The 16,199-nt window shown below is 43.4% G+C and overlaps 1 protein-coding gene across 1 annotated transcript; it reads left to right on the top strand.

The window, feature by feature from the left end:
- Positions 1-3,955: 3,955 nt before the first annotated feature.
- Positions 3,956-14,697, top strand: gpr139 (G protein-coupled receptor 139). The gene is made up of 2 exons (XM_068750274.1): positions 3,956-4,103; positions 13,706-14,697. Exons 1-2 carry the CDS (start codon positions 3,956-3,958, stop codon positions 14,695-14,697), a joined length of 1,140 nt encoding a protein of 379 aa, XP_068606375.1.
- The last annotated feature ends 1,502 nt before the right edge of the window (positions 14,698-16,199 follow it).

Raw genomic sequence — 16,199 nt, 5'->3', positions numbered from 1 at the left:
AGGTTAGCGGTGCAACGATTTGATTGAGAACTGTTGCATTTTTCATGGTCCTCAAATGATGTATTGCATCATGCGTTTTCATTGACCGCTATACAGTACATTTATCAACTGTGTGTACATATATCCACTCTAACAATAGTCCCTGGAGCTTCATATGTAGTCCTAATGGGACTCTTTACTTACCTGAGGCATGCTACAATGGGATGCTGTCATAGTAATGGTTAGATTGTTAGTTGTAACTTTTAGTTCAAATGATTCATCTTATTTCCTTCCAGTCATCTCTCATCTATCACTGACAGCACTCTCTCTCTCGCTCTCTCTCTCTCTCTCCCCCCATCTCCGTCTCCCACAGCAGAAGGTCACACTGTGTAAATGATGGGCCACTCACTCAAGCAGTTCACTTTACCCTTAATCTGTCCAGAATCGGTTAACTGCATGCGTAAATCCAAACTATGCATGGACGAGCAACATTTTCTCCAGTAGAAGGAAGCTCAGCTGCCAGAATGGTTTCAACTATACAGTACTTAGAAGTGGAGGGACAGTAAAGTGTTCTCCTATGAAATTCTAAATATTCACAATGACATTCCAAATAGCCTGGTCCAACGCGTGCTCCCTGGAAGCGTGAGGATCTATGACTATAGTAATAGTCATGAAATCCGAAGCTGCTGGCTATGTAGAACGGAGCTTCTCAAAAATGACCAACAGGTGGAGTGCCAGGAGAAACTGGAGCTCTGTGGAGCTCATTCTGAGTGAACGCTTGATTACTGTTAACGCTGAGCTGTCCTGTTCTGATTTTAACAACTTTTGATTGCTGCCAATTATTGTCATCAGGCCATTATTTAGTATTTCATGTTGGCTACTGTATGTTATTTACTGCCGTTTATGACTATGATGTTTGTATATTCAGTAGTCATTAAAGTCCATTTTAAAATATGAATGTTTTAAACTATGAATTTTGCAATATTCATACCCCCTCCCCTCCCCTCCACACACACACACACACACACGCACACTCTTACTCTATATCTGCATTTCTCTTTAATTTGGTTTACGATTTGTCTCAACCAAATCAACCTGTTGTTCATTTTAACCACGCTGCACCCAGATTCTCAAGCATCACAGATCATAAAGCTCCTTTCTGCGAAGCAACCATCCATCCGTCTGTGACAGCCTATCCTTGCAGGGTTGCCGTTGAGCGCTGGAGCCTGTCCCAGCTGACATGGGGCGGGAGGTGGGGTTGACGCCCATGGACTGGCCTCCCATTCATCACAGGGCCGATACAAAGAAAATCAAATAACCACTCATTCTCAGACGCATACCTATGGGCAACGTAGAAATGCCCCATTATTGCACATTCCTGGTATGTTGCCACAAAGGTGGCATGCAAACATCACACAGAAACCCACCCTTCCACAAGGTGGCAGCGCTGGCCTGCCACACCCCCGTGCCACCGCAGCAACCAGCTTCAAATGCCAGCCTGGCACAGATAGAAACAGGCAAACGTTCCTGTGGTATTTGCAGCGATAACACGAGTTTGCTTCTTGCACGTTTATTCATGTCCACGTTTGATTGCTCAGTTTGTGAGACATGACAGCGCGCGGTTCCCAGAGGATTTGTGTAATGATGATGTAATGGTTTAATAGCACAAACACACAAACAGTGACTCATACACACACTAATGTCCCTGCACAGACCTTATCTACTATTGACCTCATACACATACATCACGATGGGATGTAATGAGGTCAAGTGGGGGGGGGGTTGATCACAGTACATACACACACACAACAGCCCCCACCTGCCCTGGTTTCCTTTGCAGTGTAACACCACAGATGCCCATCAATAAATACTCTCACACATGAACACAACAAACCCACACACATAGCAATCATGCCTATATCAAAGCATCACAAGTTGGCATGTAATCGAATTTGTGTGACAAGGACCAATGATGATGTCGTATTAAATACTGGCGAGCAGGCAGGCAGGCCTGTGGGGGTCTTTTAGAGCTATGCTTCACCTTACTCTATCCCATTTCTCTGCGATCAGTTCACGTCAGCAGGCCATGTTTTATTTATCACTCAGTCGTGGCTCTCCCTTCCTGCGTCCCCTGCAGCTCATTTGGTCACATGCAGGAGAAAAGAATGAGGAGCATGCGATTACTCCTTCCCATTCTTCTCGCTCTTTTATTTCACTTTCCTGCATCGCGTTCAAGTGGCATCCAACAGGAACAGGGCAAGCATTAAATGCTGCTGTAATGAATTATTCCTTCTATTTAATGGCGTCCATCTGATGGGAGAAAAGGACACAAAAAACAAAGACGATCCTCCGCTTGGTGACTCAGGAGTTGTTTTGTCGCACAAAAAAAAAACGTTCTTTGTTTTTTCTTTCTGTAAAACTCCCTCCGTCCAGGAGTTCATTTCACAGCCACATGCACTCCATTACCTTCGCCAAGGAGGTAATGTTTTTGCCGGTGTTGGTTTGTCCGTCAGTTTGTCTGTTGGTAGGATTTTAGATTTTCATTAAACTCAGAGGGACAGTTGGGCGTGTGACCAGGAAGAAGCCATTACATTGTGGGTTTAAATGAAAAGGCAATGTTGAGAATTTTATCTGCCTTCTAAAATATTGCAAGATAATGGATTGTTTGTGTCGATTACAAAAAAAATAACATGATGGAATATTATGAAAGCAGGTGGAATGGTGGATCATGTGCCATGGAAGGATGTTGTTGGATAATGATGGATGCTTCCTCCACAGACAGATATTTTTCGTGCTATTTAAATCCGAGTTTTTAACTAGTCTACTGGACTGAAGAGTTATAAATTGTTAGTAAATTCCTTGGGAAAGAAATGTGTACATTTACACTGTACTGCTGTGTGTGTAATCTAACCTATAAACACGGAGTGGCTAAATATGAGCAACACACAGGGTTAATTAATTATGTACATGTTTAGTTACACTCCCGAGCATTCTTTAAATTATAAATGATATTTATCAGACTTCGTAGCTATCTGATGCATTTGAAAAACTGGCAGATGAGAAAAGTAAATTGACCAGAGACTAATTTCACACTGTAGCAAATTGGGTGAAGCAGCCAGTGTCGACCCACAATCCCGCACACGCACCTTCACACACGACTGGTCACGCCTGTTAGTACTGTGTTTCTTCTGGATACATGATTGGACCTGCATGTTTGTGCATTTATTTGTGAAAAAAAATGATCAAAAGCAAGTGGCTGTAAATGCACTCATGCAAAAAAGAGACAAATTGACAGGATGACAAGCACAAACTCGCGCTGTCTTTTTCCAACCGTCGACTTAACTCTTAATTTGTCACCTCTCATCTGTCACACCTGCAGCCGCACCATTTTCTGTCTTTGTGTTGAGAGAAATAAACGTGTTATCCCTCGTTCCTTCTCTGAGCATCCTTTCCCTCCACCTGCACTCTATACTCTATCTCTCTCCCTCATTTTCTGCCCTGGCTCTCCCTCTACCTTCCTCCTTTTCCTCCCTCTCTCCTCCTCTCTCCTCCACCTCCTCCTCCTCCTCCTCCTCCGCCGGCTGCGCTCTCGACTCGCTCTCACTCCTCCTTGCACACACACTCAGGAACCATCCTCCCCTCGCCACTTCTGTCTTCACCCTCACCTCACTCCACTCCTCTCTTCTCTCCTCCTTCCTCGTCATCACCTACTAACACATATCATCTCTGGCATCGCCCCCCCCCCCCCATCTATGGTTTCCCTCTTCTTCCACTCTCCTCCCTCTTTTCCATTGCTCCCTCCTTCTCACACAGTCAACCTTGCCGTCTCGCGCAAACTCACGTGCACACTCACTCATGCTTATTGGCACCCAAGGACAGAGCAACGTCTCTCCCAAACCGACCACCAGAAGTTTTACCAGTGTGGCCAGGCTTCTGGACACTGAGCTCAGCTGAGGAAGAGGAGAAGAAACCGGCCATGGAGCACAGCCACATCTTCCCTGTTTTCCCTCCAAATGGGAGCACCTGGAGCCCTGGACAGCATCCCTCTGAGGTTGCCCAGGGATGCCCCCTCGGACCACTACCTGTTATCTACTACAGTGCCCTGCTGTGTCTTGGCCTGCCGGGTAAGAGATGTGTATATTAGTGTGCCTGTTGAATCACATCTTACAATCACTCTGTGTTTTTTTTTTATAATTACGATTAGGTCCTACATCTATCGGTTCCTTGAGTCATGCACTGCATTTTGATTTATTGTGCACTTGCCTGCAGTTTTGATTGAGTATGTGTCGCCCACAGTTTCTCCATAGTGTCACTCTGCATACACACATCTGTCAGTCTGACCTTGTGACAGTCACTTGCACATACATGTGTGTCTCCTCTTGATAGCCTGAATCAAAGGCAATTCCTTGTCAGTGTTCCACAGTCAGTGTTAGACCCACTTACTACCTTGGCGTCACAGCGTCACGGACGAACACTTACCTGGTCATGTAGAGAAAGGCATAGTGCATGCAAGTGCAGTGCATGTACGTGCGCCTTGCCTGTGTGTGTGTGGATGGACAGAGACAGAAAATGTGGAGGTCAGATGAAAGAGAAAAGTGCCCTTGCCTCATCAGAGACGACAGTTCAGGTGTTGAACATCCTCCGGGCTGTCGGATACACACTCTGCTTCATACCATTACAGAAATATTGCAGCAAATAACAAAAAGAATAATTAAACTATTTTGATACGCAACTCTGATGTAAAGGTGAACTTCACCTCTTGATTTCAATTCAATTAACCCACAGTTTTTTTCCCTAGAATGAATACAACAAAGGCATTTTGTCTCTTTTGTTCGGATGTAAAGATTGATTCGCACTCTAAGTCGTCGCAGTTCTAAACAGATCTGCAAAATGAACAGCCTTGATGTGCTGAGACTGCAGTTGCGCCACAGATTTACAGCCTCACTAAAGGTAAAAGTCTGTCTTTCTGATCAGATCTCACCTGATTATTTCCCCCCAAACAACAAACCAAGTCTTGCTCGCGAGCAATTCCCCACGTTGTCCTTTGCGTGTCTCCTGGGAAGTTTTATTTCATTCTGCTGCTACGTCATCTTCACAGATGTGATTGAAGCTAGTTGTTTAATCAGAAAGCGACAACGACCCAAGGGTGTAATGCAATCTTACAGTAGTTGTCTGAATTAATGATGATGGCCTTGATTATTCAATCATTACAACAGTTGTTTTTTTTCTGCTCCAAACTGAATCATGAATGTTTTGTGAGTGTAACATTCATTAAGCAGCAGCAACGTGGCTGACAGATCCACGGGTATTCCACAGCCTTGGTTTATTGGGGGTTTTACCGTGATGATCAGCCAGCGTTTCATCAGTTAATGGTGCAGAGACGGCATGTCATGTCTGCGTATTCCTCACAGACTTTGACCTTTTGGCTGCAGATGGAGGGGGGGTCACATCAAGAGCCCAGGTTTGATGGTTAAATCCAACATGAAGGATGTTGATAGAAAAGGGATTGCGGAAGTAAAGTGCAGGGAAATGATTACAGTTTGACACAGGGAAATAAGGAACCCAAAGCTCGGGGGGGGGGGGTCAAAAAGACAAGGATGCTTAGAAGAAGAAGAAGAAAAGGTAAGAGAGGTATATATGAAAGCAGTAATAGAGAGAGAATTTAATAACAGCAGAGCCAGCTGAAGTAGTACCATTCAGGCCCTTAGTGAGGGAGACACAGACGATAGGGGCGAGACAAATTGCCACATTTTTAATTAATCTCTCTCTCTCTCTCTCTCACCACACCACACTGTCTGAGACAAAGCAGACGTGTGCTGGCATAGGAAATAGCAAAATGAAGGAGCCGACTCTTCGCCTCAGTCTTTGACATGCTGGGATTACAGAAGCGAGGCCTGCTCTTTGTAGAGTACAGTACGTCTCTAAGCACTCACTGTACGGCATGTGGAGTGTCTGCACGTCGCAATGCTGTGTAGTCAAATCTGTTTTCAATAGTTTCATGCACAATTATTTCCTTTATAGATTTATCTCTTACTTGCCGACGCATTTTTAAAAGCGCTCAGGTCACTGTTGATGCCTGAATATTGCCTGCTGAAGATCTAATGCCCTGATGTTTATTAGATTACTGCTCTCCAAAATGCTGCAGCAGGGCATCGATCGACTAAGAGGATTACATTGAATTCTATTAATCATTTTAATAGAATAATTCTATAGTAATATTGTATTATTATTAGATTATTATTGTATATTATACTATTTAATAATACCATTAGTATTTTGAAGACTTAATGGATTTACTTCCTTTAATTATCCTTGAATTTAAAATAAATTCAGTTATAGCTTCTCCATTATTCTATTATTATTCTGTTATCTATTAATTCTATGACCATGTGCAATTTTCACAGGTCATTACTGTGTGTACGTAAATTAACTTTGCTATCAAGTGCTCTGCACACAGGACATGACAAGTATTAATGTGAAGCTAGAGGAAATAGGAAGTATTGAGATACAGTAATTTCTTTAATGTGTTTTATTCATTTAATATTCTAGAGGTTTACTTCAAGGCAAAGTGAACAAATCAGTCATTGTCGCCGACAATACAAGTAGTACAGTGTTTGCAGTCGGGTCCTTTCCCAAATGTACCAGAATTGTGTTTTTAAGTCACAATTTTGGGCATAAGAAAATGCATGTTTTCAATCACTTTTGTCACACACACAGATGAGGATGTGGGTTCACTGATATAAACAGATGGAGGCGCTCAAACGGTGGAAAACTACATTACATATGAATTTCTAGCTGCGTACTGTCAAACCACTGCTTCCTACAGGTGTTGTGACAAGTAAGTTACGCACGTCACATGTAGTGTGCTGTGATTTATTCTCAATTTTGCTTTCAGCCAAAATGCCTTTTATGTTTTGAATTTCCATCATTTCACTCAGGCATGTCACGCACAAATATGAACTACACATCAAATAAATAGGCTGGAGATGTATTACTTGTTAAATAAACAGGCTCTGGTGTCAACATGTGTTCTAAATGGTTGCATAGCGGAGAGATGAATCCCTTCTCCACGTGTCTATACGCACATGCATGTGCTCACGTACGCCACGGAGTGACGGTTTGTTACTTTCCCCTGATTTGTCAAGTGCCAGCACATTTTATTTGGTACACGTCTCTGGCCACACCCACTTATCCTCCCAGAAGCAAATGTTGGAGCTTTTCAGCACTAATGACCACGCTGTCCATCGTGACAGCTTAGCTCAGGAGTCGGTTTCTGCTTAATAAAGAGACGGAGTCCATCGATTTTCAGTTTGGACTATTGATCTGTCAATCTGCACCTGCTTGTCGCTCCAAAGGTGTGGCGTTTGACATTAGAGGGCGCAAACTGGACGGAGAGGAAAGGATCTGAGGGATGGGTAACTGAGGAAAGGGAATGAAAAAATGAAACGGATGAAGGCTGAGATTTTTGAGTTCTGGTTTATGTCCAGTCTATGCTTTGAGAAAAGAGAGGAAGTGAGGGGGGGGGGGGGGGGGGGGGGGGGCAGGAGAACAGAGGGTGAGGGAGGAGGGTGATTTTGTTTGAGGCAATAAATCAGGACAGAGCTGACTTTATTTGACCAGTTGACAAAATTGCTGCTGAAACACCTCAAATGCAAACCCCCACATAGAGTTTGAAATTGTCGTGGCGGAAATGTGTGCATCAATCTGGGGCTGATTACAGAGCTGTTAGCAGGACATCTTTTTATAATGTCTCGTCTTCCTCCTCACCCTCCATTCATTTACCTCACTTCCCATCGCCTCTTTGCATTTATTGTGCCTGTGTGTCTCTCCCATCTACCTTCTACCTCACGACAAATTAACTCTCACCCTTTGTGTTCTTTCACAGCTAAAACCTCACATGAAAAAAAAAAATCCCACAGGAAGCATCAAGGGCAGATCGGGATTGTCGCCACTGTTTCCAAGCCTTTTCATACAAGCTGACTTTGCCGTTGCGATGCCACATCTAGTAACGAGGTTCGCCTGGATGCAGGGACAAAGTCTGACTTATTATATCCTGTCTGAAAAATGACTGCAAACAGGAGCAGGTGCAGAACACTGCAGCTGCATTGGTGCTACTAGCACAAACCTGTTTCTCTTTACATTGTAGTTAACCTTATATATTGCATTTTAATGTAATTTAAATATATATATATTTCTTCTTTAATTTATGGCTCTGATTTCCTTATTTCAAGAGTGTCACTGACTCCAGAACAGGCATATCCTCATAATGATATCTTCATGTCATTCTATGTCTCTAAATCAGGCACAAGAAGGACTTTACCAAATCAGGGTTTCCCTCTGGAGAATTCAGCACAGTTTGTCTTCGGCACGTACTATCTCAACTTTGTGCTTCTGGTTTTTGTTCAGGTGAATTAAGGATTTGCCCTGCTTTTTGTTCACTCTGACACTGACAGGAGGAAAAAAGGGAAATGGTCGTCATCAGGAACAAAGTGTCTGTGACCTTTGAAACAAGCTTTGATATGCGCCCCCTCTCTATCCCTCACCTCTCCCCCTTTCCTCCCACTGCTTGCTGCTCTCTTCCATGCTTCTTTCATTCTGCTCCCATTTGATTCCATCGCTTCTCAATATCTTGCTCTTTTTTTCTTTATTCCTTACGACCGTCCTCGGGACACACTTTCTTCCACCGACCATCTGTATCCCTCTGTTCTCCTCAGGTTTTCTTACCAACCTCCCGAAAAACCATCAAAGCCGGACCTAAATGTCCTGAAATAAAATAAACTAGCATTGTTCCCTGTCATTCCCCGTTTGGTGGGGCGTAACTTTGTTCCGGTCTGTTTTATATGAGGCCCATTAAAAAAAAAAAAAAAATCTCAAACACTAGTGAGCTGTGAGGGGGCCGTTTTTTACGGGGTTAAGCTACTCGATGTAATTTGACAAGAGTCCGTCTGAACACGTTCCCTTAAAATGGTGGGATGAGTCAGCCTCGTCACACGCCTCGGGGAGCATGCTGTGCCTTCTCTTTTCCCGCTAAACAACATCAATGGTCCTCGTTATGTTACAGAAGCATGGGGGGGGGGGGGGGGGGGGCGATACACAAAAGCACTCCCACACAAATAGCACAAATAGACAGTAGGGGTCATCCATGAAGACACACACACACACACAGCAACCCATTATCTGTCCTGCAGGTCATTCTAATCCCCTCTCAGCTGGAAACATTATTTGTTTCATGTGTTTCTGCCTTAATATTTGAGTCCAGGTGTGAAATGTTCAAACTGTTTGCATTCAGAGATGCCTGTGTGTCTCAGTGTTTGTGCATCCCTCTAACTCATCTGTCCCCGTCCTGTCTGCAGAATGAGGAGCAGGTATGTGGTGGTACATGCACGATGCCCCCCCCCCCCCCACACACACCCACACCCACTCACAACCTCAATTGAAATGAATAGAAAACCCAGTGCAAGCTGGCGTGAGCTAAATGGAAATGTCAAGCTTGCCACAGGTCCCCTTTGTCTGTCTGTGGAGGGCCCTGTCGCACCGGGGGAGCCCGGAAAGAATAATACCCAGCAAGCAACAGTTGACGCCTCACCGTTTCCGGTAGGGCACGGGGACAGCACAGTCTTGATCAGACAATCAGCAAAATAGTTGCAGTCTGAGTGAATATTGATCTGCAGGAGCAGACAGGAACACTAATTTATGTCAATCTCTGTATGATACAAAGATTTAAAAACAACATGGATAAAACATTTGCCAAATTTCATTTTCCATGACTCATCAATTCTCTGTTGTTAGAGGCCAAATACAAATATATTTGGATGAGACAGCCTGTGTTTATATTTCTTCTCATATCTACATTTATCTTGGATTTTTTTTTATATATATATATCTTGTGATTAGAACAAGAACTCTGCTCTTTATATGAAACGGTATTCTAACTGCTCTGTGAGGAGAATAGTCCATGGCAATTTTCAGCTTGACATTCTCTTTATTACATTAAAGTTTGCTCTGCTGTTCAGGCCTTTTATACAAATACAGCCTTGAGTCACAAGCAGAAATAAGGAGCTGCCCACGGAGACCTAAGATCACCTGTTTCTCTTTACCCTTCATTTCATTTTCAATTTCAAACTTGTACTTTGAAGCCACGGTTACCAGTCTGTGGATCTGTATCTGTTGAGCACCAGATGCTCCCACTGAACATCTAACTGCTACTGCTTCTACTAATAAACGCAATAATTATAATAGTTGTAATAATAACATTAATAAAAAATTCATGTTGATAAAAATACTAAAGCGTACTAATGATTTGCCATTTTGGCACTTTGAGGGAGCATAAAAGTGATGACTCGCTTTTTTCTGTGCCTCGAGGCTGAGAATTTGGCTCTTTAATGTAGTTCCAACACTTCTTTAACCTTCCATTGATTCAGTAAAGTCTACAGTACAGATTATACAGTTACAGATTACACATTAATACAACAGAATACTGTTCCGATTAAACTTTATATCAAATGTTTTTGCAGTGCGACTATTCTGCATATCCTGTATGCGAAAGTACTACCCAAGAATTGCAAAGAGACTTTCAAATATAATTACATTTAACAAATATTTAAATAAATTTAAAGAATAAATTCCATTCCACTTTCCCTTACAGTTTTCTAGATGTCGTGAATAATGTCTCTGATTTACTGTACAGAGACGTATATACACTAGTGATATTTTCAACAACATAATGCTAATTGTCAAATATCTTCCAAATTAGCATTATGTTGTGAAGATATTACTGAGTCCAACATTAAACTTAAATTGAATGTGCTTTGGATTAACACACAATTATTGTGTAGCCCAAATTTACAGAAACAGTCCGAATGTGGAAGATCAGCATCTGAAAATCAATAGAAGAATCAATAACTCAAGACTCAGCATGAAAGAAATTTACGTTGCCACTTCAATTGACTGTGGTACACAAGTTTGTATTATTGCAATTGTGGGGAGTGTGATCTAGTCCGGCAGGCTGACATCTACATTGCACGCCAAGACTTGTAAAATACTTTGAAATTCTAGATTACATGGTAATGAATTGATGCCTCCCTAACGTGTGTGTGCGTGCATCTTCTGTTGCACATCCTCCAGGCAAGGACATTGTGTGGCGCTTACTTTGTAATTTGTAATCAGCTGCTCGTGTCTGAGGCTGTGAAGTGTGGTGCACCAGACTCCAAGCTGCCCCATTTAATCCAAGCCCAGCTCTGGTGCAGCAGAGCAGGACGAGACTCCAGAAGACACAGACGCACTCGTCCATATGAACAGTGACGTCCGCTAAGTGCTTTGATGTCTCACTGATGCATTGATGCCAGAGGCATCTTCAAACAAATTGGACATACTGCAGCATCATGTTTGACATCAATCCTACAGGATGGATGCATTATTGTGCGCATTAGAACGTTAATTTAGATAAATGAAGCAGTCTGGTGTGAAACGGGGCTTGAGGATCTATTTTAAAATGTTGATTTCTCAAATTCTGGCTCTAAATTTTACACAATTCCCGTACCTTTGCTTCCGATGTTAACCATTTATTTCCCCAGTCGCCACACATTAAGGTTCATTCTTGACCGCTGGATTAATATATGTGACTAAATAATCTACATATAATTACTCTCTGCTGTCATTGGTCAGTAAATGTCTAAATGGAAAAAATTAAATCCCAAGAGGGGGGGAATTTGTTTTTAAACAAACATGGATTTCTTTTGAAGATAATAAAAATATTGATGAGAAATAGCAAATGTAAGATGTAAGATTCTGCATTCTTTTTTAGATCATTCATTTTCATCCAACAAACAAATTACTCGGAGCCTTCCCATCAATCTCTATTGACAATTATCAATTGGCTGTCTTATCTCTAGTGGCTCATTTTACATGTACAGTCTAAATACAGTTGTGAGAGGGTGAGGGCAATCATGGGCTTTTGCTTCACATTTCAAATGAATAAGTTATACAGGATGCGTTGTAATTAAACATTAGCATTTCTAAAACCATGCCGTGCATGCCCAGCTTTATTTCTCATTAGTACAACTGAGAAGTGAGAAATGGAGAAGCGATTAGTTGGTTCTTATGAGACAAATGTAGCTCTTTTATGACCTTAAGTGATGAAAATCATCAATCAGACTATCTTGAATTAAAATACTGAATTATTTGCATGCCTTATCCACCCGCTCAGAGCGGTTGAGTGACTGAGTAGCTGAGCAACATTGTGGTCCGACTAAACCTCCGGAAGCTTCACTACTCTGTTAATAATTCAAGCAATACAGGAATGAGGATCTTGGAATATTAGCAGAAGCGCTATCTACACTCATAGTTCCATCCATAATCTACCCGATTGATGTCAGGACACAGATTCTATAATCCATCATTTCTTTTCTTTTTCTTTTGTTCTTTTATTTATTGCCATCTTTATGATTTCATATTTCCTCATACTACAGGACTGAAATACCTCATTTTAGTTGTCTGTTTGTTCAAAGGGGTTCCAAATTATGTAAAGTAATGTAATGCAATCATCAGAATGTTCAAATTTGCCAAAATGCTGATAGATAAATAGTGCTTGTCTCTGGGAATCGTTACAAAGCTGCCTTTCCTGCTGAATATTATATGGAAAACCTTCTGAAGTATTCTCCAGAGAACGTTTTCATCAAACAGTGATGACATGAGGTACTGAAGATTGCAGTACTTTCAGCTTTCAAATCAATTTGGGGAATATCTTGGAAATAATTCATTTAACTGCATCTTTTCTTTTGTTGAAGCTTTCACCTCCAACTATCTCTGGGTCCGGTGGATTTGAAGATGGGAGGGGGGGGGGACAACCTGGGAATAATATGCTCACGTGGCGATGGGAGAACAGAATAGCACAACAAAGAGAGAAAATTTGTGGTTCAATTCATTTGACAAACTGCAGTTCCCCACATGAGGAGCAGAAAGCTGTACTTGTCTGTCTGATGCAGGTGTACAGAAGCCATGCTTTGGCAGCAGCTGGATAAATCCCAGCCTGACCTTTATTCTGGTGTGTTTGTTCGCCTCCTGGAATAATTAACTGTCCTGTAAGAAACTGAGTTGGATGAGGATTAATGGAGGCGAGGTAAAGATTTAATCTAGCAATGACGAAGAGGTGGTACGACGGTATTTGTTGGGGATATGGAGCTAGCGGTGAAAGATGCCGACGGAGGAATGCAGCGTCCTTTGTGCTTTATTTTGAAAGCCAAAATTGCAGAAGTGGATTCATTGCCAGAGCAGTGAAGCTGCACATTGCCCTGCGGTTTTAGCTAATTTGTTTGAAATAATAATTTGTTCAAAGGCAGAGGAAGGTGCTGCTAGATGAAATAATAATAATAATAATAATAAAAAGAGAGAGAGCTGGTCCAACGTGGTAAATAAGAGGGCTGATAACAGATTAGGGCTTTGCGTGTATCAGACTGAAACTGAAAATCGGTCCACCAGACTCCCTGCGCTATGATGCAAAGCATTTCCCTGTCAAGACATGTGTGTTTTAATACTGCACTTTATGTCCATGTTGTAGTTTTTACACTTAAACGCATTAAGCAGCTACAGTTCACGGCATCTTTGTTGTGTGTTCCCTCCTTTATTTACCAGCCTACTAACTACCAGTCTTTCTGTTTCCTTCCCTGCCCCTTTTCCTTTCCAATCATCCCCCCATCCCGCCTCCTTCCCCCCCCATTCGTCCTCCCAGCTAACATCTTGACCGTGGTCATCCTGTCCCAGCTGGTGCTGCGTCGTCAGAAGTCCTCCTACAACTACCTTCTTGCTCTTGCGGCTGCCGACATCCTCGTCCTACTCCTGATTGTTTTTGTTGACTTTATTTTGGAGGATTTTATTCTCGCCACGCCTCTGCCTCTATCACTGAACAATGCAGTGCAGGTTTTGGAGTTTTCTTCGATCCACACCTCCATCTGGATCACGGTGCCGCTCACCATTGACCGATACATCGCTGTTTGCCACCCACTGCGCTACCACACAGTCTCCTACCCAGGCCGCACACGAAGAGTGATATTTGCTGTGTACATTGGGTGCTTGCTCTCTGCAGCCCCTTATTACTGGTGGCCTGAGCTGTGGCACAGCCACCCTGGTGTGGGTGGAGGTGGAGGAGGAGGAGGAGGCGCAGAGCGTGACACAAGAACTGTGTCCCAGCATGTCCTGGTGTGGGCCCACTGCGCAACCGTCTACCTCCTCCCCTGCACCGTCTTCTTCTCCCTCAACGCCGTCATCGTACGGAAACTGCGCAGACGCCGAAGCTGCTTCCGTCTGCGCGGCTACTCCACCGGCAAGACAACCGCCATCCTCCTCGCCATCACCTCTATTTTTGCCGTTTTGTGGGCCCCTCGCACCCTCGTGATCCTCTACCACTTCTACTCCCCTCCTCCCGCCTCACAAGGTGCTAGCCGGCTGCTCCACACGCTGACCGATCTGGCAAACATGTTAGCGTTGCTCAACACCGGCGTCAACTTCTTCCTCTACTGCTTCATCAGCAAGCGTTTCCGCAGCATGGCGGCCAACGTGCTGCGGGCCCTTGTCCGCTGCAGGAAGCAGCCGCCGCCATTCTACGCCAGCCACAACTTTTCGATCACGAGCAGCCCCTGGATCTCACCAGCTAACTCCCACTGCATCAAGATGTTGGTGTACCAGTATGACAAAAATGGGAAGCCCATCTGTATTTCCTCTTGAGCCCCCAGCCAACGGCAGCTGACCCCAACCTGGATTGTTGGGGGGGGGGGGGGGGATATTTGGTCTCCTTGGCGACCAGCTTTTCTCACATTGGACTCTTTGAGGCTTGAAAATGTCACTGCGCCCAGAGAGCACAGAGGTCACAGTTTAGCCAACCTTGAGTGACAGCGAAGCGCTAGGCGAGTGAGGATGAAAAGCAAACAGCAGGTATTCTCAGCATTCAAAAAAAAAAGAAGCATCAACCAGCATCAAATAGATGACGATGATTGTTTCCATGCAAAAAAAAAAAAACTAAAGCTACTGTAATCGACTGTTTGAGTGAGGGAATGCTCAGACTAATGAAGGGATATCACCGCCATCGACCATTAACATTAATGAACCTCTGTTTGTATTGTCATTAAAATAATAACTGACAACTTTGACGCATCCCAAGCCAGCGCATCAATAGCTGGGCGACAGCGGCTGATTTGAGGACGCTGCTGCACAGCTTCAAACCGTGCAGATCGTTGAACAGCTGCGTCTTTGCCTGTTGGGAGCGATTTCCAGGAAGCAGAGATCCAGTCCGAGCACCAAGCATCGCACCTCAATGGGTAATTCACTCAGGCAGAGCAACCAAACGGTGTGTGTCCACTGCTCACTGTACTGGCTGCAAGCAATTTAAAAGAGCTCTGTCATTTCTAGTTTTAATATGCAGGGGAGTCTCACTGGCATGTTTTGGGCTTTTGTAAAAGGAGCGGCCCTCCCGGGCGCTCCTCGTGCACGCTGATCTGAGCAGAGGAGGCTGGCTGCAAGACGGAGTTATCTCAAATCCAAGCTCGCAGAATGTCTCTGGACGCTCACTTTTATTGTTGGTTAAATATTTATTAATGGTAGACTTGACTGTTATTGTAGTTTTGCAAAAAAAGAGAAAGAAACAAAAAAAATTTGGTTCCATGTTGTCAGTAACTCTAACTTGTAATCACATTTTCCAATTTTAGGGCGAGGAAATTTCTGCTATCTGTAGATAGTCCTCTATTATCTATTAATGGTCCTCACTGTTAGCCATTATCTGGATGGATATAATGAATGTAACTGAAGATATCTTCAATCCTCCAGTTTTTAGAGAGAATGGGTGAAAATAAGAGAGCTGGAGAGAACAGAACAATTCGTGCTCCGTCATTGTGCTTTGCTCTCGGTTCCAGAGAAATACTTTTCAGCTCTGCTTATCCTGCTGCTGGCTAAAGGCAGTGCAACAACATTTCACAGTCACGTTCATCAGCTCTGATTCCTGCCCAGTAACAACCCATAAATGTAAACACACACACACACACACACACACACACACTCAAACTGTATTATCCACGATAGCAGCATGTTGAGGTCAATCCACATCAATTCTGCAGACACCTTGGGGGCACCTGAGTGTTCATTTATCTCGTGAGAATGGAGTCGTGCCAAAGCGCGAACAACAGGCCTTTGTAATGGATAAGACTTTAAATCTGAACAATGTTATGTAGGTCTGT

The sequence above is a fragment of the Brachionichthys hirsutus genome, chromosome 16 (assembly GCF_040956055.1).
Source record: "Brachionichthys hirsutus isolate HB-005 chromosome 16, CSIRO-AGI_Bhir_v1, whole genome shotgun sequence".
NCBI classification, from domain to species: Eukaryota; Metazoa; Chordata; class Actinopteri; order Lophiiformes; family Brachionichthyidae; genus Brachionichthys; species Brachionichthys hirsutus.
This window is presented reverse-complemented; position numbering and strand designations above follow the sequence as displayed.

What these genes read in the sequence shown, in the direction of transcription:
- gpr139 (XM_068750274.1), top strand. Translation starts at nt 3,956, where the DNA reads ATGGAGCACAGCCACATCTTCCCTGTTTTCCCTCCAAATGGGAGCACC. An exon ending in GCTGTGTCTTGGCCTGCCGG is followed by an intron (nt 4,104 to 13,705) that starts GTAAGAGATGTG and finishes TCGTCCTCCCAG; the next exon opens with CTAACATCTTGACCGTGGTC.